Here is a 27,354-nt window from a genome sequence, read left to right on the forward strand (position 1 = left end):
GCAGCACTCCCTCAGTACTGCACTGAAAGGCAGAAACGTTTTAATTGTTTGTGGAGATATTATAAATTTGACAGAATACTGGGATAGTATTTGGTCATCTTTTTCACATGTACAATTGACCTTTACTGTATAAATGTGAATCATACTGTGCCTTACACAATAAACTTGCATACCCAAGATTTTACAGCTGTTCAGTCAATAACACTGTTCTGCAAGGTACATTGACAAAAAATAAAAAATGAGCAAAATCTGTTCATCAATTTTAAACAGCTTTCCAAGCCAAGCTAGGCAAGATATCAGGGATAGTGACCTTTGCAAATATATCCCTGGGTCTGCATGCTATCCAGTGAAAGACTTACAAGAAAAGCTTTACTTTACAAATAAAGGACCAGACAACTGGGTGACGCACTGCCTTTTCAACTCTGAGACCTGGGCTCAAATTCAGCACAGACTAATAGATATAATAAACTGCCACTATTGTGACACTAGTTGGCAATCTCACTCAAAGACTGGTGTGGGAAATGGATACGTCACATTGGCACAGTAGGTTGGGGAAAGAATATTAAGTTGTACTATATATGGCGTGGGTACTGGAATAAGAAATTATTTCATTTTCCAGCACGAAAACCTTTTGCCACTATAAGCACCAAAAAAGTTAAAACCTAAACACCGTACAATTGTGGCTTAACAGTATTTTAATAAATTACATTTTCAATCACGATGTTCAATTAAGTACATTTCACTAATGTATACATATAACCTTTAAAATACAGAATCAGTTTTTTAATTATATAGCATCTTTATAATAATGTATTTCGGTAATTTTAATCTTTTTCCTTGTACACCTGTCCTGACCCTCTGCAGCCCATCTCCAATCCGCCCCCATGTCATTGCCATTTCCCACTGTAGCTGGCTGGACACAAGTCTCCTGCCTGATCTTTCCCCCTTAGACCATTTTCAGGGGGAAATGGAAAAAAAAATCACTTAATTCCATGAACACTATACAGAATTGGAAAAGCTTAAAATGTTAACTTAGTAAAATTCATCACTTTTTTTTAAAAGAGAGATCTTAGCAGTAACAGAACCGACCTGTGGTAACATAGAAAACCACATATTCTTTACTACAACCATTTATGTCCTGGCAGGTGCTGCCATTTCAACCTCAATATCTTGAAGTATAATGCGCTTTCATCCTCCTTCAGATAGCAATATGTAAAAGAAAACCAGATGGCAGCTTAGCTTACCACTTACCAGGCTCGCACATGCTTCTAGTTAATCTGCAGTACCACAGGCATATTGTAGCAGGTCAGAGCTCTAACATGCTTGCTCTTTAACATTTCTGGCAATTCATTTATAAACTAGCAGCAAAACAAAACCTATTTTATAACATCGCAAAACTCAATTTACAAAAAGCTATAAATATACAGTGTACGGTCGTGCACCCAACTGATTATGCGAATTGACGGGCAATTCATCTTTTCCCACTTACTTTTTCTTGCTCTCACTTGCGTAGACACAAAGTTTAAGCATTACAATTAAGATAAGATCACATAAATGACAGTTTACACCGAAGATAGGAAATCTTGAAGGGTCCCTTTCTTGGTCTGCTTTTTCTGCTCACAGTTCAAAAGCATCTTTAGACGAGAGCAGTGCAGATTCTTTCCTTTAACTGATTTCAATGAGGGCGATGATGTGGACGATGCAGAGACCGATGTTCTAAAAAGATAAATGTGAAAGTTATAAAACCAGTAATATTAAAGCACTACTCAAATCAGGGCCTCTTTACATCTGAGGCAACTAAAATGTCTCTGACTGTACACCTGTTAAATTCTTTAATCTGAAACCAGCATTTAGTAGAAAAAATGCCATTTCTAACCAGCCAACTAAACTTAAGTGATGTGAAGAAAACGGTGGATATCTCTCTCTAATATATAAACTTTAAAATATATAACAAGCACTTACTGTGCTTACTATTTCTGTCACATCTTGGATATGGTTTGAGTCGGTGATCTTTAAATTTCCCATGTGCTTACGTTATACACACCTTTCAGTCCTTCTAGCTCACAAAATCAATGTCTCCAAGCCAGGTAGCACTGAGGGCACTGAGCCACTTTGTCTAAGGCCAAATGTTTCCTAAACACTTAAATAAATGCAATATTTTTTTAAAAACGTGCTCAAAGCGCTTAAAGAAGGTTGAAGTCGGTTCCCTTGGACAGTAAGAACCAGGCACTGTGTGTTGGTGGGCAGAATTCTCCACAGGGGTTTCACATGCTATCTCTATAGGCATTCTCCAGCTTTCCCATTTTTAGAAAGAGATCAGAGAAAGAAACAGAGAGGGCAAAAAAAGAGACGGAAAAGCAGCAACACAAAAATGACAGGGGCAAGTAAGAGACACTGTAATCTCTAAAGCACTGTGAATACACGGAAGTATAATAAAATTCATAGCATTTTATTGTGACAATGATGTTTAGCACAAATTTCCTGACTGTCATACTAAAGTTTGTTTCACATTTCAAACAAATATAAAGAAAGGAATTCTCCAGGAGCACAAAACACCAGTGAGGAAGTCAGCAGTCTTTTAATTGGTATCTTTAAGCACTCACTCAGTGTTTACTTAATTGCAGCAGGCTTTCAATTGAGCTTCATGTGAACCCAGGTTTAGTTAACAGCAGTTAGACATCGTTAGACATCTACTCTCTTAAAGGGATGATGTGGAGATGCCGGTGATGGACTGGGGTTGACAATTGTAAACAATTTTACAACACCAAGTTATAGTCCAGCAATTTTATTTTAAATTCACAAGCTTTCGGAGGCTTCCTCCTTCGTCAGGTGAACGATGTGAACATTTTCACATCGTTCACCTGACGAAGGAGGAAGCCTCCGAAAGCTTGTGAATTTAAAATAAAATTGCTGGACGATAACTTGGTGTTGTAAAATTGTTTACAACTCTTAAAGGGACACACACCTACACAGATTGCAGAATAGTACAATGGGGCCGATTCCACTCCCACCAGATCTGAAGCCACCTTATTTCCAGGCTCAGATCATTTGCCCTTACCTAACAAAAATCTATCAATCTCAGTTTTGAAATTTTCAATCGACCTAAACCGTTTTTGGGGGGGGGGGGGGGGGTTCCAGATTTCCACTATCCTGTGAGAAGATCCTTAGGGATGGGCAACAAATGCTGGCCTTGCCAGCGACGCCCACATCCCATGAATGAATAAAAAAGTGCTTCCTGACATCACCACTGAATGGCTCAGCTTTAATTTTAAGGTTATGCCTCCTTGTTCTGGACTCCTCCATCTGAGGAAATAGTTTCCCTCTATCTATCTTATCAATTCCTTTTTTAAAAAAATCTTAAACACCTCAATTAAATTATCCCTTAATCTTCTATACTCAAGGGAATAGCATAGATGCATTTAAGAGAAAGCTAGATAAACATGAGGAGAAAAGAATAGAAAGATAAGCTGATAGCGCCAGATGAAGAGGGGTGGGAGGCTCGTGTGGAGCATAAACACCGGCATGGACCACTTGGGCCGAATGGCCTATTTCTGTGCAATAAATTCTATATAAGCCTAGTTTGCGCAACCTGTCCTCATAATTTAACCCTTTTAGCTCTGGTATCGTTCTGGTGAATCTGTGGTGAATCTGCGCTGCACCCCTTCCAAGGCCAATATATCCTTCCTGAGATGTGGTGCCCAGAGCTGAACGCATTCTCTAAATGTGGTCTAACCAGAGCTTTATATAACTGTAACATTACTTCCATCCCTTTGTATTCCAGCCCTCTTGAGATAATGGCCAATATTCCATTAACCTTTTAAATTATTTTTTGTACCTGACCACTACCTTTTAGTGATTTCTGTACTTGGACCCCGAAATCTCTCTGCTCCACCATAGTTCCTAGCTTCTCACCATTTAGAAAATACTCTGATCTATCTTTCTTAGGTCCAAAGTGGATGATCTCAGACATCCCCACAGTTTTATCCTCTCACTTAATCTGTCAATGTCCCTTTGCAACTTTCTGATCCCATCTACACTATTTACTGTGCCACCTAACTTGGTGTCATCAACAAACTTGGATATATGACTCTTTATTCCTTCATCTAAGTCATTTATAAATATAGTAAAAAGCTGAGGCCCCAGTACAGATCCCTGGGGGATACCACTAGTCATATCCTGCCCATTATTCCTACTCTCTGTCTCCTACCTCCTAACCAATTCCCTACCTTTGTCAATACGTTGCCTCCAATTGAATGCACTCTCATTTTTGTTAATAGTCTCTTACGTGGAACCTTATTGAATGCCTTCTGGAAGCCCACATAAATAACATTCACAGACACTCCCTCATCTACCATGTTAGTTACCTCCTCAAAAAATTCAACCAGGTTTATTAGACATGACTTACCCTTTATCCATGCTGGTTCTCTGATCAGTTCAAGTTTGTCCAAGTGCTCAGTCACTGTCTGCATAATAGATTCTAGTAACTTCCCCACAACACACATTAGACTAATAGGCCTATAATTTCCTAGTTTATCTCTCTTACCCTTCTTAAATAATGGAGTGACATTGGCAATTTTCCAATCCAAGGGGACAATTCCTGAATCAAGAGAGTTTTAAATTATCATGACTAACGGAAGGAAAAATAGAAAGGCAGAGTATTATTTAAATGGTGATAGATTGGGGAATGTTGATGTACAAAAGGACCTGGGTGTCCTTGTACACCAGTCACTGAAAGCAAATGTGCAGGTGCAGCAAGCAGTTAGGAAGGCAAATGGTATGTTGGTCTTCATTGCAAGAGGATTTGAGTACAGGAGCAAGGACTTAAGAAAAGACATACTTGCTCTCGAGGCAGTACAAAGAAGGTTCACTCGGTTAATCCCGGGGATGAGGGGGCGGACATATGAGGAGAGGTTGAGTAGATTGGGACTCTACTCATTGGAGTTCAGAAGAATGAGAGGCGATCTTATTGAAACATATAAGATTGTGAAGGGGCTTGATCGGGTGGATGCGGTAAGGATGTTCCCAAGGATGGGTGAAACTAGAACGAGGGGGCATAATCTTAGGATAAGGGGCTGCTCTTTCAAAACTGAGATGAGGAGAAACTTCTTCACTCAGAGGGTGGTAGGTCTGTGGAATTTGCTGCCCCAGGAAGCTACATCATTAAATAAATTTAAAACAGAAATAGACAGTTTCCTAGAAGTAAAGGGAATTAGGGGTTGCGGGGAGCGGGCAGGAAATTGGACATGATTTTAGATTTGAGGTTAGGACCAGATCAGCCATGATCTTATTGAATGGCGGAGCAGGCTCGAGGGGCCGATTGGCCTACTCCTGCTCCTATTTCTTATGTTCTTAAGGATGTCTTACTGCAGTTATACAGGGCCTTGGTGAGACCACACCTGGAGTATTGTGTGCAGTTTTGGTCTCCTTACCTAAGAAAGGATATACTTGCCATAGAGGGAGCGCAGCGCAGGTTCACCAGACTGATTCCTGGGATGGCAGGACTGTCGTATGAGGAGAGATTGGGTCGACTCGGCCTGTATTCACTTGAGTTTAGAAGAATGAGAGGGGATGTCATTGAAACATATAAAATTCTGACAGGGCTGGACAGACTAGATGCAGGGCGGATATTTCCCCTGGCTGGGGGGCCCAGAACGAGGGATCACAATCTCAGGATACGGGGTAGAACATTTAGGACTGAGATGAGGAGAAATTTCTTCACTCAGAAGGTGGTGAACCTGTGGATTTCTCTACCACAGAAGGCTGTGGAGGCCAAGTCACTGAATATATTTAAGAAGGAGCTAGATAGATTTCTAGACACAAAAGGCATCAATCGGTATGGGGAGAGAGTGGGAATATGGTATTGAGATAGAGGATCAGCCATGGTAATACTGAACGACAGAGCAGGCTCGAAGGGCCGAATGGCCTACTCCTGCTCCTATTTTCTATGTTTCTATAATGCATCTACAATTTCCTCACCTACTTCTTTTAATACCCTGGGGTGGAAACCATCAGGTCCTGGAGATGACTATCTTTAGTCTCATTATTTTCTCCAATACCCTTTTTTTATTAAAACTTGTACTAAATCTAGTAAGATCCTCCCCTTGATTTATTTTTACTTTTCCTTGTATCTCTGTACTTTATCTTCATCCTCCACTGTGGAGACCAATACAAAGTATGTATTTAGCAAGTCTGCCATTTCCTTATTTTCAATTACAAAATCACCTGCCTGATGGGAACTTGTGCCAGAAGTGGGCCAGGAAATTCTGTTGCATTGATGCTGCTGCATGTCGGAGGGGTCTGAAGCAACATTAATGGCCACTGGCTTCACGTCATTCAGGCTGTTGCCCAACAGCAGTAGCCAGAAGGTGTCAAGCCCCAAAGATTCCGAGTGCTGCAACTGGGGAAAATAAAGGACCTCTTACCTGTTTATTGTTGCCTCCATGTGCTTACTGCCCACCTCTTCTCAGATCCTCTGATCAACAAGGCCCATTTTCTTTGGGCACTACTTTGTTTGGGCCTCCACCAATGGGAGACTCGGGGAAATGAGGGGAGAGGCATGGTGACATCACTCTGCCTCATTACAGTTTCATCTAAATTCTTGCGCCTGATCCAGGTGCTGGTGGCCCTCAGGGAAACCCTCAGATTAACAAAAAGGAGCAGGGACTCGGTGTCACGGTCTCTGTCCCCTTTTCTTTGCTTTGCATCTGAGAAATAAGTGTACCCCAGGCACAAAGCAGAAGAAAATCAGCCCAATGGTTTTTTTTACATGGTATAACATTCCTGTCCTTATAAAACAGCTAACTCTCCATGAGCAGTGTTAAGGGAGACTTAAATCTATATATTAAAATTGGTACATGGAGTATGTGTTCCATTGAAAATGTTATATAAACATTCCTGTGGGAAATCTTGTTAAAATGTCCACAACTTCCATGTGATGTTTCCCTGTAACACCAGTAAGTGGCTCTCTAACAGTGCCAATGTTAATCTGACCATTGACATGCAACAGTTTACTGTAACACCACAAACCACTCAAAGTGCTTTCTAATTCTTCAGCAAACAATTGCAGGCCTATCACCATTGGCACTGTAGCATCTCCATCTGGTTTATCCTATTTGCCACCTGTACAGCGCAAAAACCCTATGGTTTACACTGTGTCTCCGGCCTCCAATGCCTTGGCAACCCAGCAGATTTTTATTAAAAAATTCTGATGACGTTATTGCTGGGAGCCAGGACAGGTGGCTGGTGGTGCAGAAAATTGGTGCTTTCTGCTGAGGAGACAAGTAGCGCCAGCGGCCGTATGGGCAGTCACAGCTTTCAGGGCATCACTCGGCTGAGGCTGTTTTCACCGTTCCATTCAAGTTTAAAAAAACAGGTCATGACAATAATCGCCAGCCCCAGGACTCAGCTTCACAGCCCAGCTGTTACCTCCGCTCTGCCTTGAACTCTCCAACTCGTTACACTCCTCCTGAACCACAGCCCACCCATTATCTCCGCTCTACCTCGAACTCTGTGGCCCACTCTACTCCTCATGATTTCCCCCCCCCCCCACACACACTAACCTCCTCCTTTGGCCATTTCTGGTCCTGCGAGACAATTTACTCACCCCCATTCTGTTCTCCTCCCCCCTCCCTGGCCTTTACCTCTGCCCACCGATCGCTGGCCCTTGGCTCACGCCAATCCTATCTCCCTTTTCCTGCCTTAATCTCGAGCCTCAACCCATCCCCCCTCTCAGTTTCCCTAAACCAGCTCCTCACAATTAAATGAACATATCATCGTCTCTATGCTGGATATTAATTCCTCCAATTATTATTCATCTCTTAATTCCATAATTCCTGTTAATACTACGTAACATTAGTCCTCTATTTACATATTATTAAAAATCTTACCATGCCTATCCTGTCATCACAACTGACCGCTTTTATATCATTTAACATTGAAACTTCCTATGTAAACATTTAGAATGGAAATCCGATATGTAAGCAGTTGCCTGTAACGATGTAATTGCAGCTCTGGCCAGTAGACAGCACAATGGGGCATGTTTCAGAAGTCTCTATCCCAACTCTGTTGCTTTGTTATATATAAAAAAAATTATATTCATCAATATATGGGATTAATTAGACAGCTCTTTCAAAAAGAGCCAGCACAGGCATGATGGGTTGAATGCCTCCTTCTGTGCTGTAAGATTCTATGATCAACTGGCTATGGGAAATGGCATGGGAAACTTGCATTTAATATTGTCCCCACCTGATACTGACTTCAAAATAAATATTTAATTCACAACAACCCCCAACAGACTAAAAATGATATTGATAGGTGGTTCTGCTAGAATTATGTATGTGTATATTTATATTTAATTCACCTACTTACTATGTATTTCCCTCACACTACTTCTTAAATCTGCAAATATTAAATTTAATAAAGTACTGAACGTGTCAACATGTAAATAATTTATTGATGAACACTACAGAACCCACTTGCCAAAACTAAAAAAAAATAATTCCTTCTGTACACGTACAAATTGATTGATCAAATCTTCATACTTTGCTTCATTTGCTAGCTCAGTACCATGAAGTGCTTCTTTGCATAAATGTAAATAATGCCCCAACCGCATAAGACAATATGGAAAAAAATAACTGCCGTACAGATTTTTGAAACAAATAAAGCTCCTTTCACCTCGTGTGCAACGCCGCACAAAATCGACTAGTTAAATATATAAAATTTGCATTTATCTTAAGACGCATCTGGCACAGTTGATACGACATATTTTATAACAATGCAAAACTATTTTAGAAATAAATGTAACAGGAGAGCAGCTATTTCCTACTGTGTTTTGTTCTCATTTTCTGTGGGAAGTCAGAAATTCACAAGCACCTGTCAATCCACGGAGAAACAATTACCCTGTAATTAACGTCAGGATGTACCCAGCAGGAATTTGACTCCAACTGAACTCAGGCTATGCTGATAACCAGACCTAGCGACCTTTAAGGGACAGGCCAGCTTACATATAGCATCATTTTAGTACCACGATAATACATTGTATGTTACACAGTATAATGCTCCTGTCCTGTTAGAACAGTGCATCCTCTGACTTAGGTGTCAGGTGTCAGTCTTGGCTCAGTGGTAGCACTTTTGCTTCTGAGTCAGAAGGTTGTGGCTTCAAGCCCTATTCCAGAGACTTGAGCACATAATCTAAGCTGACACTTTATTCAGAGGCTGACAAACCTACTGTGCGTTTCCAACATTTTCCCTTTTTATTTCAACAACATTTTGCAGCAGTTTCTGCACCACTCATTTCTTTTCCTATTAAAGAGTAGCTTTAATAAGTTATTTGAAAAATTACTATTAAGGGTGGCAATAGTCCATTTGTTATATAATTCATTATACTTGAGGACAGAGCGGGTTTGTACTGTTACAGCTTTTTAGCCGACAGAACGGCCCTCCGATGAATGCAGTCGCTTTGCTGAATTTACAGCAGTTATTTTTGTTGGAATTGCTATGATATAGATTAGCGCCCCAACAACTAAATGCTTTCAATTAAAGATGTATTCTTTGCAGAACATAAAGCTCGGACATAATTTATCTAAGTTAGTCACGGAAGCTGCTTTCCAACTAAGCAACGTAGGCTCTCTTTAGTAAATAAGGCTAGCCACATTTCTTTTGTTTTTTTTAACATTACCACCCTGGGGTAGATAAATGAATTTGTCCAAAATACAGACTAGGAAGTCTAGAGACCAGATCCACCTCACAACATCGTTCTACCCAGCCCCCAAAGCTGCTGCTGTTTCTTTTCATCTTCAACTCAGTGAAACATCTCGGGCTTAGAGGATTAGAAAAGGTTGCTCTCTGATTGGGGGATTTAGACTGGAGTGCAGTCTTTTTTGCACCAATCAGGAATCGGCCTTTACCATTGCTTTAGGCCTGAGAAGTTTCAAGAGCTGAAGCTGAAGCTTACACATTTTCAAGCTTTGGAGTAGGGTGGAGATGAGGTGGAGGCTGGGGGGAGTCTTGCATTTTTTGTGTATGGAGTCTCACATTTTTGAATGGGATTCAGATTTTTTTTTTGTATAGGAGGCTTGTTTTTCTGTGTTATTACATGCAGCCGACTCATTGGTTGTGACCCTGCTCCAAAAGATTGGATCTAACGCACAGTATACATTCCATTCTCACAACTTATGAATGGGGATCCACAATATTGTAGGATGTGAATGATGGTTGCCGAGTATAATCACCTATTTGTTATAATGTGAAAATATCAGGGAATAAATGACTATACCAAATGCCACTATCCTGTGATCTTCCTGTACCGGCTCTTTCTCTGTTAATAGAACTTCAAATCATTGCTCACGGAAAATCAGAATGGAGTTGAGTGCATTGGGAAGGATTAATATATTTATTGTTCGGTGTGACGTTTGAGTAGAGCTGATGATAATTTGGGGCACTGTGTTTGTGTTTTGCTGTTTGGGGAAATGTCTGGCTTATTTTAATGCTCATTGCTGCTGCTGCTGTTGGGTGCAATCAGTGTTGAACCACTGGATGTCATTGGATTAGTGAGATACAATTGCACTTCTTCACCACAGGGTGGCATTGTGTCCAGTATGTAATTGCAATGTTTGAGCACTAGGGGTGCTGAGTTTATAGCTGTTAAGTGGCAGGAAGAGGCAGAGTAGCTACAGAGAGAGAAGGGGGGGGTGGTTATTGTGTGTGACAGGTTAGTGGATAGATAAAGAGAAAGGTATAACGGAGGAGGGAACGAATGGGACGTGGTGAAAGGTGAGCGTTTCACAAGTAGGTTGGTGATCAGACTCCAATCACATGAGCACTGGGTAGAGAAAAAAGTAGGCCCAGTGGTTGAAGCAGTGAAATGTGGGTTATTGAGTCATCCAATAATTAGGTGGGAAAAGGAAAATAAATCATATGAGATGAATACTTTTTCATTGACTGTTCTTAAGAGGTTCAGGGTAGTTAGTGCAGTTGTCTGGTGGAAACACTCCCCAAACTGGAGACAGAAAAACTTGATGCTTAGGCTCCTGACATAAGAGTAGGCTTCACTGATCAAAAGTTTTGGGAGGGATTTATAACCTTGCACAGCTAAGTGAATGAGTAAAAATAAGATGTTATTTAAAACTGATTAATGTTTCATGAGTTTATGTTATAAATATTAAGTTTTACAAGTACATTTGGTAGTTCTGAAGTCTTGCTTTATGACAATTAAGAAATTTGCATCTGAGACAATCAACTGTAAGAAATTTGCCTATAATTAAGTGTAACAGAGAAGAGTGACAAAGTGCAACACGACAGACAAGAATTGCTCTCCTGACCGGCCTCCCATTCTCCAACCTCGATAAACTTCAGTTAATTCAAAACTCTGCTGCCCACATCTTATCCAAGTCCTACTCGGCCATTACCCTGCCCTCACTGACCTACATGGCTCCCGGTGCCTCAACACCTCAAATGTAAAGTTCTTATGTTAAATTGCCCCATGACTTTGCCTTTCCCTATTTCTGTATCCTCCCACAGCCCACCGTCTGAACTATCCGTTCCTCGGATTCTGGCTTCTTGTGCAACACTCCACCCAGCATCGGCAGCTGTGCCTTCAGCCACCTAGACCCCATGCTCTGAATTCCCTTCCCCAACCCCCCTGCTTCTCTCTCCTCCTTTAAGACTATCCTTAAATACACCATTTTGCCCAAGTTTATGGCCACCCCTACTAATATCTCCTCCTTTGGCTGTGTCCATTTTTCTCCTTACGCTCACCTTGAAACGCCTTCCTTTGTTAAAGGTGTTACATAAATGCATGTTATTGTTAAAAGGGGAATTATTTTCTGTTGAATTGTTCACAATCCTCAGTGTTTCAAAGGCACCTGTACAATTATCAGCATCTCTCAGCTACCTCTTTATCCAAAGTTATGCTTTTAAACTGCTGGATTGGGGTGACTTGGAAAGAGACATTTTGTGAAGAACTTCCTCTTTTGTGATATCAAAGTTTCACAAATGGGAAGAGTCTGGGTAGAATTTAGAATTCTTGCATTAAAAGTTATGCATTCTGGTTCATTTTAAGTACTTTTATACTTAACAATTATTAGACTTTTAATCTTAAAAAAAAAAGGGAAAAAATAAATAAAGTGACATTTGAATATTCAACAGAGCAACCAGACCATCATTTACCCAAAGGTTACCTTAACATTCACTCTCCCACATTTAACCCCCCAATCGCACCAGTTTGTAAAGTGACTGCTTCCTCCAGACTCTGTTCTGACACACTCTACCCCATCCAAATCCCCATCCTTTCAGAGACACTTCTCCAACACCCCGAGTTTATACTGGCATTCTTCTCCCTCTATAACCCAGTTAAGCTGATACTCTTCTATTCCCCCAGTACAAACTGGCACTTTACCTTCCACAAGATTTCATGCTGACATTCTTTCCACATGGACCCAGCTCATGCTGACACTCTCTTCCACTACTCTATAATCATCCAATTCCTTCCCCTTAATTGCCATCCTTTTGCCCTTTCCCTCTCATTGTCATCTACTTCACCCATTTGCCCCATTCAATTGCCATCCACTCCTCCCCCATACTACTCCTACCTAGTTCCTGCTGCTATTGTACTGGACTGAGTCGCTCGCTCCTCTCAGTGCTGCTGCTGTCACCAAGGGCAGGGATTGGTGGGTCTTTGCATACTGTCAGTATAGATTCCTATTCTCGTGAGCGTTCTCGCCTACAGTATACAAATACCTGGCAATTCCTGCGCTAGGGAATACAGCAGCATGGACAGAAGAGGGCGACTTGGTCCAGTATATTAACAGCTGGACTCGGGGGGGGAGGTGGTGGGGGCGCAATTGGGCCCAGTCTGCAGTGACTTATATCAGCAAACACTGCCATGCTGATTGGGCCCCCAAAATGCTGATGGTTGGTGTGAATCACTGATGATTGGCATGAACGCAGAAGCATCAGTGCATTGGGAATTTTTTTTTCACTATGAGGCTTTGATTATCAACAAACTGACCTAACGTAGGTAAATACTATGGCAGGTATATATCAGTGTGTTTGCAATCAAACAAACATCTTACCACTTAGCCCTGTCCTGATTTAAAACGACTTAGCCCTGATATAGATGTCTTCTTGTTCATTACTGCTTTATCACCTAGATTAGGGGTATCCGAAGTGTGGAACAATGGGCCACTCACGGCTCTCAACTTGTCCCTCAAAGTCCAGCCAACGAAGTCCCATTTGGACTCATTTCTTACTTGCTGTTTTTAGTGCTGTTGCCTCATTGCTGGATAAATCCTCAATCAGAACTCTAGGATCTGTCAGTATCAGCAACTTGAAATACATAGAATTACAAAGAATATACTGCTCAGAAACAGGCCATTCGGTCCAACAGGTCTATGCCGGTGTTTGTGCTCCACACGAGCCTCCTCGCACTGTACTTCATCTAACCCTAGCCGCAAATCATTCTAGCAAATATGCAAATTAATGGGAACCAAAGGCTCCACTGTATGTGCCTATGTAGCCCATGAAGACAAAAAGCTTGGACGTCCCCTGCGTCCATTAAATTTATTTTAAACCAACAAAACCTACAAATCGGTTTTGTTGAAAATGCCTCGCAGGTGCCACTGACCCACATTTCCGTGTGCACCCCATCTTTTGATCTTTGTATAGTTAGTCACGTTTTGCAACAGCATGACTTTGTGAATCGAGCACACATAAAACAGATGGAGTCTACAGGGACTGTTCACAGAATTATAATCATTACCATGAAAAGGGAAAGAAAAGGTTCATACAACAATTAGCTCAATGCTTCTTCAGAATATTGGTTAACTTGGTGAAGAGGTTAAGTCAACAACAGGAAATTGAGACCTAGATACACATCCATAGAAAATTAAGTAAAAAAACATATAATTACCGTGGAGTTGTAGCTGGGCTCTTGCTTTTAGAACTTGATTTATTCAGATGTGGGGAATAGCTGGTTTCTTGCCCTGTGGACTGTGGGGTTCTTTTTGCTTCAAGTGTCTTCATGTCCGTTTTTGTCTTATGTAAGCTCCGGGGGATGCTGGGTCTTGCAGCAAGGGAGACTCTATTCGCTCCATAGAATCTTGAAGTTTCTTTACACGTGTAGCACGTAACCAACTGCAGGGATTTTTAAAAAGGTTTAGCTAAACACACAGGTGCGTTCAGACTCATACATTGAATTTTAAAGCACAGGTTTATATAAATCAGAATAATTATGCACCACCACAAGTGACAAGTGTTCTCCAAACCACTGCAGGAAAGCAGCAGTCCACAGGGGTGACCTGCAAATTCATCCAAGGAATCCTGGAAACCTTTCAGCGTGATTTGTATTTTTCCTCATCGGTTATCTGCAGTATCTATATGCTTTTCAATAGTACAAAATGCATCAAGTGCATTGGCTTTTGGTTTCTATAAGTCTTGTGTATGCTGCCACAAGAGAATTACATTAAAATGAGATGATATTCTGATTGTCTTCTTCGACGTCGAAGGACGAACGACATTACATTTTTGATCATGTGTGGTATAGGACTAATTCTGCACTCCTAATGTGAAGCTGTGCTTGCAGGGACCGTGGGTTGGAGTATCTGGGCAACAATACTGTAGTCCTATCTCTGACCCGGACTCCCTTTAAATGCAGCTTTCCCATTTCGAGCGCAAGAATTACCTTCAAATACCTTTGAGGAAAAAGTCTGTTGGAAGGGTATCACAATGTGATTTATTGCTCTTTATTTCCCCTCCTCAAAAAAATGTGCGTTGTCCACAGTGCTCATTCCTCATCGTAAACTACTTGGTGAGCCTGCAGACAGTGGCTATAACGAATGGTAAGAGGGAGAAGATTTATACTGGTCTTGATCCATTTGTTCCTTGTAGTTACACTAGTTTTAAAATCAGTGCTGAACCAGAATTGTATGTGATGAGAATTCATAAGCAAATTAGCACCAGTAGACTTTAAATACTGAATAGTTTTAAAATACCAGCGGATTTATATTATAAATTTCCATTATAAATTGGACTATTGTTGGGTTTTCCCCACTGTGTCTACATTTTCTACTATGGTTAATGCCAGGTGAAACACACAACTCATTTGCAAAGGAACAATGGAGTAAATTTTCATCTTTAGTGCTCTAACAGAGCTTTGTGCACTGGGAACGCATGTTGGGAATTGTGGGTGCCCAAATTCCCAATATGCTTATCCAACTTGTGAAGTTGGGTACAGTTCCCCGGGCACTGACCCTCACCGGGGTACAGTTCCCCAGGCACTGACCCTCACCGGGGTACAGTTCCCCAGGCACTGACCCTCACCGGGGTACAGTTCCCTGGGTGCTGACTGTGTACTTCTTTGACAGCACCTCCCAAACCCACAACCTTTACCACCTAGAAGGACAAGGGCAACAGGCGCATAGGAATACCACCACCTGCACATTCCCTTCCAAGTCACACACCATCTGACTTGGAAATATATCGCCGTTCCTTCAGTGTCGCTGGGTCAAAATCCTGGAACTCCCTACCTAACAGCACTGTGGGAGTACCTTCACCATATGGAATGCAGGGGATAAAAAGGCGGCTCACCACCATCTTCTCAAGGGCAATTAGGGATGGGCAATAAATGTTGGCCTTGCCAGCAATGCCCACATCCCATGAACGAATAAAAAAAAACTTGTGAAGCTGAGTGCCAGGAGCACTAAAGACAAAAAATGACCCCATAATGTCAGAAGAAAGAACATGCATTTATACAGTAACTATCACAACCTCAATACGGCCTAAAGCACTTCACAGCCAATAAATTATGTTTGTAGTAGTTTAATCACTGTTGTTATGCAAGCCAACATGCTCACGGGAAGGTCCCACAAGCATCAATGATCAGTTAATCTGTTCTTGGTGGTGTTGGTTGAGGGAAGAATGTTGGCCAAATCCACTTCTTTGAAAAAAGTGCCATGAAGATCTTTTACATCTACCTGAACAGGGCCTTGGTGGGAGGGATTCGGAGAAATTTCGTTAAACAAAGGGTTGCAGAAGCATGAAATGCTTTGTCACAGGGTGTGGTCGAGACAGAGACCATTACATCTTTAAAGAGAAAATAAGATAAATATTTAAACCAGATGAAAATACAAGGCTATGGGGAGACAGCAGGACAGTGAGATTAGTTTTGGATTGCTCTATTAAAGTGCCCGCAGGGACACGATGGGTTGAACAGCCTCCTTCTGAGCTGTAAATGTGTGGTTTTATGGTCTCATCCAAACGACAGCACCTCTAACAACGCAGACACATGGAGGAGGATTTCCACTAACTGCAAACAGATGGAAATATGTATTCTTATCTTTAAATTTTCTGTTTAAGATGACCCCCAAATGGCTCAACGAGTTTTACCCAATGCGTAGCTGAACCACACAATGAGATCCCAGGTTCAGTACACAGTCTGTGCTAAGACAACTGATCTCAGCCGAGGTGGGGGGGGGGGGGGGGGGGAGTAGGAGTGCTACAATTGGCCTCAGCACCCCCTGGGCTAGGGAGGGGGAGATTGGTCACTGCTCGCTACCCAAAGAAAACTGTTGGAAATGCAGGTGTGTGGACATTAGTGGTCAATGGTGATGTCCCTTGCATTCAAATAGCTTGCTGAAACACTCATGACTCACACATGAATAAATCGTGATACCAAAGGGTGACCACAGCCCGTGAACCGAACCTCAGCAAGGAGTCATTGCCAGAAAAAAAAAATCAAAGGCCTGAAAGATAATTTTCCTTTCGTAAATGTATTTTTTGAACCAACAATATTAGATGACGTGAAATGAATTCAAGCTTATAACTCTGTTCCATGGCGCTGCGCAGCTGCAATCCCAGCCTACGAGATTTGTTGCATAACCAAATACAGTACTTACAACAGTGAAGTTGGATTTGTGCATTGAGCTAGAACAAAAATGAAAGGAATAAAATATTATTGGATAGGAAACTGTGATAGACTTAGAAGCTCAATGGATAATACCCATACAGCAGTTTAAAGTAATGCCAATTAAAATTGTCGCAATTTAGATTTATTCAGAAAAGATAGAGAAAAAAAATCTTTATATACATTTTAGGGTGTAAATGTGCAATTCTCTTGTCACAGTGTCCATTTTGAAGTGGAATTGCTTGAAAAGAGGGATTAATAAAGGGTACGGGGAGGTAGCAGTAGTGTGGGATTAGAATAGATAGCTCGTGGGGAAAAATACTGGCGCAGATTTGATTGGCTGAATGGCCTGTTTCTGTGTTTATAACATTCTATGATTCTATTTTATGACATAATACTAATCATTGTTCCTTTCCAAAGGTAGAGTGAATCAGAGGCATCTTGACGCTGGAAAACAATTACTAATACACACCATGCAGCACACATACTAAACAGCTACAATGCACAGTTGTCACATTAAGCAACAATATATTACTGCAAAGGATCAGTCACTAACTCATTGCCAATTGGTGTCAGTGAATCAAAGTACAGTCTGTCTAGGTTACCATTCAGTCTGAATTTACAGCGTTTATTAAATTGCCCTGGGGACCGGCTAATTCAGAGGTTAGTAAAAAAAAATCAGTTTTATTTAAACACAAACTCCTGAGCACTGCACAAACACAATCGTACACAAACCCTATAAATATTCCTGTAGGCAGCTTTTTATTATTTGTGGCAAAGAACCTATGGAACACAGCATGCTCCCGACAGCCTGTCAAACTCTTTGATGCACTTCGTTATCTAAACCCAATGGGTATCTCCGGAGTGCTTTGGACGAACAGACGTGCACTGCATGCTTACATCTGAAGGTCAGTTCAATTTTTTAGCAGCACAGAATAGCAAATTTCCATTTTTAAACTACTTGAACCAGATTCTACTCTAACCTTTTCATGCAGCATTAAAGGGATCAGTTTAAAATATATGTTTCTATTTGGCTTCCCGTTAATTATAGTGCTAGCTCACATAAATATCATAATCTGTCTGCAAGTAATTATAAATAACTAAATACACTAATTTTAAACAGATTGAATACTTACCGACACAAATGCGGCCATAACAAAAGGCACTGAACATTTATGATTTACAAGCTGTACAGACGAATTGTTCTGAACAGTGGTTCTGACGAGGGCAGATAAACGCACTAGGTTCTAGTCAAACTGGAGTACTGATTTGGGTGGAGCTATTCGTAGCCACAATTGGATCTTTACAGAATTTTGAACCAATCCCCTGCTACAAGGGAGGGTCCTCAGTTCATTCACTGTGTTCTGTATCCTAATTAGCAAAGAGGGACACAAAGAACGGTGCAGTACATCAGCTTTGAGCAGATTTACACTACGTGGCAAATTTATATAACTGTGATAATGATTCAGACACTGTACACAGAGTAATTCAAACCAGGACAAGGGATTGTATTACAAAACATTGCTTTACCAAAAAACCTAATTCAATAATATGGATCATGAAGCTAAAACTATCTAAAGAAAAACGAATCCCACAAAAATGTTTCTCTCTCTACCTTTCCTCAAGTATTTGACACTTGATTTTTTTTTTAGACAAAAACCCTGGTTTCTAGTTATTTTTTATTGATTATTTGAAGTATTTGAAGGCAAGCATGACCATTGCTTATATGTTGTAGGTGTTACATTTTTGGGCATTTATTGGAGATAGATATTTCTCGGGTTCAGTGTCTCAGACCCACCCCATAGGCGAGCCAGCACTCCCTATGAACCAGAGTGTGCCTTTACCTGCCCAGTATCTAGCAAGTTGAGTGGTCAAACAGAAATCCCTAGTCACTGGACTTTGGCTTGCTGGTTATATTATGTGCCCTTGCTCGACTTTGGCAGGTGGTAAAATAAATGCATCATTAGAATGTAGCATTGGCTATAAACTGCCATAGTGATTTATCAATCAATGAATGAACAATAGCAATGACACGCTGTAAATTTACAGTAGTTACAGGCTTAATTATCCCGCCTCCGATAGAAAATAATAAGTTCCATCTGCTGCTCTAAACTGCAGCAGACACAAGATCCTTGAATATTAATCTTCATGTGGCAGTTTGTTGCTGACCATCCACAGACTCTCTGACCTCTCCTCGTCTTTCTGGTGCCCTCAGATGGACGGCTCAATTTGAACAAGATAGACAGAAAAAACAACTGGGCCAAAGGAAATTTAAATGTCTTCCTAATACTCAAAGTAGATATCAACCAAATATATACACAACAACAACTTGCATTTATATAGTGCTTTTAACATAGTAAAACATCCCAAGGCGCTTCACATTAGCATTTTCAAACAAAATTTGACACCTAGCCACATAAGGAGATATTAGGCCAGGCAACCAAAAGCTTGGTCAAAGAGGTAGGTTTTAAGGAGTATCTTAAAGGAGGAGAGACAGGTAGAAAGGCAGAGAGGTTTAGGGAGGAAATTCCAGAGCTTAAGGCCAAGGCAGCTGAAGGTACGGCTGCCAACGGTGGAGCGATAAATATCGTGGATGCGCAAGAGGCCAGAATTGGAGGAGCGTAGAGATCTCGGATAGTTGTAAGGCAGGAGGAGGTGACAGAGATAGGGAAAGGTGAGGCCATGGAGGGATTTGAAAACCAGGACGAGAATTTTAAAATTGAGGCATTGGGAGCCAATGTAGGTCAGCGAGCACAGGGGTGACGGGTGAATAGGACTTGGTGCGAGTTAGGATACGGGCAGCAGAGTTTTGGATGAGTTCAAGTTTACGGAAGGTGCAAGGAAAGCATTTGAATAGTCGCGTCTGGAGGCAACAAAGACATGGATGAGGGTTTCAGCAGATGAGCTGAGGCAGGTTCGGAGACGGGCGATGTTACGGATATATTCAATCAAAACCTACAAGATGTGTGTATTGAATGGCTTTCTCTTCTCACAGGCTCCTGAACAGAGAACATTTATATTCTGTTTCTAGTGCATCAAAAAGCTGTGTAAGTTTGTGCGAGTGAAACTGTTTTTTAAACCCTAAATAGGCTGCGACAGAAAGAAGCAGATACATCACACGACAAAAAAATGAGGCAGTTTTTGTCAATCTAGTAAATGCAAAATGCACCAAACTTAATTCACGAATGTTTCAATGTTAGCTTGAAAGTGAAAAAAACAAATCTTGGATCACAAATTATGCCATATTATTTTTGATATGTACTAGTGGATCTCCTGTGGCATTGCTCATAAAGATATATGCATGGAGCCTTCACCTGTCCCTGCTGCTGAAGGTGGAGTTGAAGTTTATACTGAGAGCATCAAAATATTTATTATTTACTTCCCATTAACACTGATCTGTAGCAGTCTGCAGATTGTGTTCTTCGTGTTGGACTTCAGTTTGGTCAGGCTGTGGATTGCAGGCACGTGGGCAAGTATGGTGCTATCCATTATAGGTGCAGGTGTACCTGGGATTTAGAATATAGATGAAGTACTTCATGCCATGCACTGAAAGGAGGGGCCAGGAAGACTCGGGTTGAATTGAAAGTTGACATGGGTAATTTTGTGAATTTTCAAAACATTTATTAAAGTGATTCATTTTAATATTAGGGGTGATAGCTAGGTGGGGAACTGTGATAGCACCTGAATCTTAGGAAGGAAATGTGATTAATTAATGAGATGGGAGCAATGATAACTAGAAAGGAAAATTACAACCAATCAGAAAACACTCAAGGCTGTATTGAACTTTATTAACCAATGGAAAGCACAGCCTATGGACAGAAAACATTTACCATAGGGAAAAAACCCAGCATTTTTCCATACTAGAGTTAAAAAAGATGACTTTGGTGGATAGTTAGCTTTGTTCTTGTGAAATTGAAGTGCCAATGGCAGCTTTGAATGTAAGTACCAGTTCCTGTGTTCTGCAAATGTCAATTGAGTACTCCATTCAATTCAATGTTGAGGACTATTTACATGAATTTCACCATTGTGTGAGGAAAGACTCCATTGTGGTTTGGCAAGGTAAACTGGAGCAGACACATGCTAAAGACGCCTAGCAGGCATTTCCAAAGAGGAGGTGGTGATCTGTTCCAAATTAACAAGTGTGGCCCCACTGTATCTTTGAAAGGTTCACCTGTTATCCCATTTCAATGAAAATAAGTAGATTAAAAAAAACAATGATCACTGTAGTTCATTTCTTTGCTGGAATTCTGATCAGGTGAAAGGGCTTATAGGGACTATTATATATTTTACATGATGATCCCTACCCGAGGAATACTGAAGCAGTCGATAATCTGCCACTGAAAGTAGGACACGTGGAATGAATGGTTTGTTTACACTATGCCAGTACTTCTTCATATTCAATCTGCTGGAAAATTGCTTTTTAGGGCAGTTAGCCTCAGATTTTTTTTGTGTTGTATGTATGTGAATATTTGCCTGGTACTCTAGTATTAGCTTAATTTGCTGTGCTTTGTAATTCTACCTAACCTGGAAATAAACCTTATTAGTTGCAAACAGGGTCTGGTTGTAGTATTACTGCCAGTTCCAACAGGACTGTTTAATTCATGAAATGTAGCACGTGAATATGTTTAATTCATTACCAATGACAAACAAAAGATCATTATTAGCGCCACAAAAGTAAGACAACAGAGTCTTCCGATCATAAAGCACATGGTCCACTTACATGAAATGTTGTCAGCACTTCTTTTATAATATCTTCAATGAAAGCTTTTGTCACAATCTTAAGGGGTTCTGTGCTAAAGGAAAAAAGTGTTTGGAAAGCTTTTCATTGTTTGGAGACAGAAAGCCAGCAGAACCAGACACCACTTTTTGTCACAATGGCGTCAAGCGCAAGTGACACAACAATGCATTCTGTGATTTGCGTCACTGCAATGGAAAAAGGTTTGTCAAAATACTTTGCATGAAGACAGTGAGCCTTTAAAAATCTTTATGGAGTCATGGAGTCAAGCTGAGCTCAGAAAGCTAAGTGTTCACTATGTTTGACTGCTAGGCTAAATTCACACTTCAAAATGAACCTCTATCTGGCTTTGTTTTTAAATCTTTAAAGTGACTGGCAAACCCTTTGCTGCTTTATATATATATATATATATATATTATATATAGAGCGAAAGGATTTCTGCTCATCTCATTCATTACAAGACTCACAGTCATTCAATTACCCAAACAATGTGCGTGAAAGGAACAGATATAACATTGCTTAGATAAGTTATCAGGTGCATTAAGGGAACGAAGAATACTGTACTCCCAAGGCATGAGAATGATTAATTGAAAATAAATTGAAACATAAAACAAACCTGGGCTTTCTAGAGTTTTGTAGCAGAGCATATGAAAGGCTAATGTTTTGCTTTCTTTCCCCTTTTTGCCTTCATCAACTAGATTTTAAAAAAATCAGTGAATTATGAAAGCTAATTAATAAAAATGTCTTTATATCAATGCTACTATATTCATAATGCGAGTTAGGTATAGCTAATTATACCTTTGTCTCACATTCTCAGACGAGGAGGAACGCGATGGACACCTACAGACGCTGAAAGAAGCCCTCGTAAGAACGGGATATGACGCTCGACTTGTCAATCGACAGTTCCGACGGGCCACAGCGAAGAATCGCATAGATCTCCTCAGAAGACAAACACGGGACGCAACCAACAGAGTACCCTTCGTCGTCCAGTACTTCCCCGGAGCGGAGAAACTGCGCCATGTTCTCCGCAGCCTTCAACATGTCATCGATGACGACGAACACCTCGCTAAGGCCATCCCCACGCCTCCACTACTCGCCTTCAAACAGCCACCCAACCTCAAACAAACTATCGTTCGCAGCAAATTACCCAGCTTTCAGGAGAACAGCGTCCACGACACCACACAACCCTGCCACGGCAACCTCTGCAAGACATGCCAGATCATCGACACAGATACCACCATCACACAAGAGGACACCACCCACCAGGTACATGGTTCATACTCCTGTGACTCAGCCAACGTTGTCTACCTCATACGTTGCAGGAAAGGATGCCCCGGAGCATGGTACATTGGCGAGACCATGCAGACACTGCGACAACGGATGAACGGATACCGCGCAACAATCGCCAGACAGGAGGGTTCCCTCCCAGTCGGGGAACACGTTAGCAGTCAAGGACATTCAGCCACTGATCTTCGGGTAAGCGTTCGCCAAGGCGGCCTTCGAGACACACGACAACGCAAAATCGTCAAGCAGAAATTGATAGCCAAGTTCCGCACCCATGAGGACGGCCTCAACCGGGATCTTGGGTTCATGTCACGCTACACATAACCCCACCAGCAAGGGGAAAAAAAAAGTTATCTGTTTTTAATACAACTGGAAATTCTCTCTCTGCCTTTCGGGTCTCTTTCTCTCTGTCTGTATAATTTGACACATTGTATATTCAGCATACTGGGACCTACTGTTTTCCGTGGCTAACCTGTCTGAACACCAACGACACCTTTGATTGGTGTGATGGTGTCACAGCCTAATAAGATATGCGATTTGAGAACCTCTCATTCACTACTCACCTGACGAAGGAGATAATCTCCGAAAGCTTGTGATTTTAAAATAAAATTGTTGGACTATAACCTGGTGTTGTAAGATTCCTTACATTTGTCCACCCCAGTCCATCACCGGCATCTCCACATCACATTCTCAACCTTTTTATATACTACAAACTGTGACTGGCCGATGACCAAACTTGTGGGTTGGGATTGGCAGCAGCCAAGACTTCTTTTTATATCTAAGACCTAAAGCCTCCAGTCCCATTCTCCAACCAAGCTGACTGAAACTATCTGATAACCTGTGTATTTTTACCATTTGGACTTTGTCTGGAAAATGCAGATTTTAGTAATGGAATGTCAACAAATGGACACAAGGGTAAAACATTGATTTTCAGTGCAAAACAGAGATGGGGTTGGCACCACCCATAACTTGTTACAATACTCCTGACTAATCAGGATGTTGTGTCTAAAAATTTACTGATTACCCAATTGTACCTCTTGAAGTTCAAGTTGTCTCTTGCATGTCCTATTAACAGAATGGATGTGGGGAGGAAGCTGAGCTTGAGGTAGAGCAGTATATCATGGTTCTGCATCTTCTGACTCAGTTTGAGGTGGCAGCCAGGGAGGTTGATGCAGTCAAGGTCAGAGCCATGTGGTAGGAATCAAAAAGGATGGCTTATGTTTTGCCAACGTTAACCTGGAGAAAGTTTTGGCTCATCTAGGACTTAATGTCGACTAGGCAGTTGGAGATTGTGGCAGATGAAGGAGGCAGAAAGGTAGAGCTGGGTGTTGTCAGTGTACATGTGGAATCTGACTCCATGCATTTGTATATCACAACATCAAAATGATAAACAGGAAAGGATCCAGGATAGATCCCCAAGGTACACATGAGATGACCATGACAGGTTTGTTTGAGAATCTGATGAGTTTATTGCTTCAATAAAGATAGATATGTATGTACTACAATCATGGAAAAGGCATTTTGAGCATTCTGAAAGAGGAAGGCAGAAGCAAAGCTGAAAGGCAGCACCGTGTATTAATAGCTCTTAACCTCAACGCAATACCATGAACTGTAATTGGAGAGGACCATCACAGGCAGAAAGCATCCTTGAAGTTTACTAATTAAGAACATGAGAAAGTATGGACTGGGTGTCAGCTGTGGCTCCGTGGGTAGCACTCTCACCTCAATCAGGTTGTGGGCAAAATCGAGGCTGATAATCTAGTGCAGTACTGAGGGAGTGCTGCACTGTCGGAGGTGCCATCTTTCCGATGAGACGTTAAAACCGAGGCTCCGTCTGCCCTCTTAGGTGGATGCAAGAGATCCCATGGCACTGTTCTGAACAAGAGCAGAGGAATTCTCCCCGGTGTCCTGGCCAACATTTATCCCTCAACCAACACCACTAAAACAGATGATCTGATCATTGTCATATTGCTGTTTGTGGGAGCTTGCTGTGCGCAAATTGGCTTTCACGTTTCCTACATTATAGCAGTTACTACACTATAAAAAAGTACTTCATTGGCTGTAAAGCGCTTCAGGAGGTCCTGAAAGGTGCTATATGAATACAATTCTTTCTTTCTTTCTTACTCCTTTCAACACACCATGTATAAGTTAGTCATCAACTTGTTTAATCTCCTGAAATAAAATGGGCCTTGAAAGGGCTGCTGATACGGACCCTATGTAACATTTGATTCAAGAGGATCTGGCCTACCATTTCTCCCTTTCCATTGAAGAAATCTCCAAAATTCTGTACTACAGAAATCCTCATCCAAATAAAATGATGGACCAGGGTGCCTTGAACAGCAACATGTGCGTGCAAAATAGAGAAAAAGAAAAAAAAGCGAACGTTAATTGTATCCATATGATTTATATCAATTAATGTTAATTGTATTCAGGTGGTGCATATCAATTGGGGTCTCTCTTGTATCCATTTATATGAGAGCTTATCTAGGGTGTGGAGTGGGGAATGTGTATCTCTGTGAATAAAGGCTTGGAAGCAACTGAAGATCAGGCTCTAGTATTCTATCCTTCACTACCTGGCTATCCAATTTATTACAGTGAACGCATAAGAGCAAGAAAGAGATCCAGTGAGTGAGAAAGCAAGCATGCTTTATTGGTATTTGTTATAGGTCACTGAGCCAGAGTGAGGGTATGGATACTGAACTATGCAAACAGTTTAAGGAGATATGTGAGCTCAATACAATTGGCATGGGGGAGGGGGAGGGGGAGGGGGAGAGATTAGGCAGATTTTAATCTACCACAAATTAACTGGGAGGACTATAGTAGGAACAAAGTGATTTATTTCCAGGACATGGTCATAGGCTGCCTGCTTTTGGACCCAGATGGTTGATATGCTCACTGAAAAAATTCTCAATTTGGTTTTGTGTAACAAACCACAGATAACTGAATAAGTAAGGGTTAGGAATATCTTGGAAATAGTCATCACAACATGGATCAATTTAGTGTCAGATTTTTGGGAGAGTTTCTTAGAGCAGCACGTTCTAGAGCCAACCAGAGAGCATGCTATTCTAGATCTGGTCATGTGCAATGAGACAGGATTAATTAATGACCTCATTGTAAAGGGACTAGGTAGCAGTGATCACAATATGATTGAATTTCGCATTCAGTTTGAGGGAGAGAAGAGTAAGTCTAAGGCTAGTGCTTTAAACTTAAATAAGGGCAATTATGAGGGCATGAAGACGTAGGTGGCTAAAGTGAACTGGGAACTTAGGTTAAGGGATACATCAGTAGAGATGCAGTGGCAGACATTTAATGAGATATTTCATAACACTCAGCAAAGATACATTCCAGTGAGAAAGAAAGACTCTAGGGGAAGGACGTACCATCCGTGGCTAACTAAGGAAGTTAAAGATAGTATCAAGTTGAAAGAAAAAGCATACAATTCCGCAAAGATTAGTGGCAGGTCAGAAGATTGGACAGAATATAAAAAACAGCGAAGAATGACTAAAAGAATAATAAGGAGGGAGAAATTAAGAGTACGAGAGAAAGATAGCTAGAAATATAAAAACAGATACTAAAAGTTTCTACAGGTATTTAAAAAGGAAAAGAGTAAGTAAAGTGAGCGTTGGTCCTCTAGAGTGTGTGTCTGGGGAATTAATAATGGAGAATAAGGAAATGGCGGATGAATTGAACAGATATTTTGCATCCATCTTCACTGTAGAGGATACAAATAACATGCCAGAAATAATTGTGAATCAAGAGGTGAAAGGGAGGGAGGAACTTAAAACATTTACAATCACCAGGGAAAGGGTTCTGAAAAAAATATTAAGAGCTAAAAGCTGACAAGTCCCCAGGCCCTGACGGACTTCATCCTAGGGTCTTAAAAGAAGTGGCTGCAGAGATAGTAGATGCATTGGTATTAATTTTCCAAAATTCCCTAAGATTATGGAAGGGTCCCATCAGATTGGAAAATAGCAAATGTAACTCCTCTATTCAAGAAAGGAGGAAGCCAGAAAGCAGGAAACTGCAGGCCAGTTAGCTTAACATCTGTCATAGGGAAAATGCTAGAATCTATTAAGGAGGTTATACCAGGGCACTTAGAAAATCTTAATGCAATCAGGCAGAGTCAACATGGCTTTGTGAAAGGGAAATAGTGTTTGACTAATTTATTAGGGTTCTTTGAGGAAGTAACAAGCAACGTGGATAAAGGGGATCCTGTGGATGTGATGTACTTGGATTTCCAGAAGGCTTTTGACAAGGTGCCACATCAAAGGCTACTACACAAAATAAGAGCTCATGGTGTAGGGGGTAACATATTAGTATGGATAAAGGATTGGTTAGCCAACTGGAAACAGAGAGTAGGCATAAATGGGTAATTTTCAGGTTGGCAAGATGTAACCAGTGGAGTGCCACAGGGATCACTGCTGGGACCTCAACTATT

General features: G+C 41.1%; 1 protein-coding gene across 6 annotated transcripts in view; it reads right to left on the reverse strand.

The window, feature by feature from the left end:
* Positions 1 to 677: 677 nt before the first annotated feature.
* Positions 678 to 27,354, reverse strand: part of c2h18orf21 (chromosome 2 C18orf21 homolog) — a 68,562-nt gene continuing 41,885 nt past the window's right edge. For all 6 annotated transcript variants that reach the window (XM_068001708.1, XM_068001711.1, XM_068001713.1 and 3 more), the window contains 2 exons: positions 13,907 to 14,130; positions 678 to 1,716 (listed from right to left, as the gene is read on the reverse strand). In XM_068001708.1, the coding sequence (XP_067857809.1) occupies positions 1,563 to 1,716; positions 13,907 to 14,130 (378 nt within the window). In that variant the 3' untranslated portion in view covers positions 678 to 1,562. The remainder of the gene's footprint in view (positions 1,717 to 13,906; positions 14,131 to 27,354) is intronic.

The sequence above is a fragment of the Heptranchias perlo genome, chromosome 2, assembly GCF_035084215.1.
Source record: "Heptranchias perlo isolate sHepPer1 chromosome 2, sHepPer1.hap1, whole genome shotgun sequence".
NCBI classification, from domain to species: Eukaryota; Metazoa; Chordata; class Chondrichthyes; order Hexanchiformes; family Hexanchidae; genus Heptranchias; species Heptranchias perlo.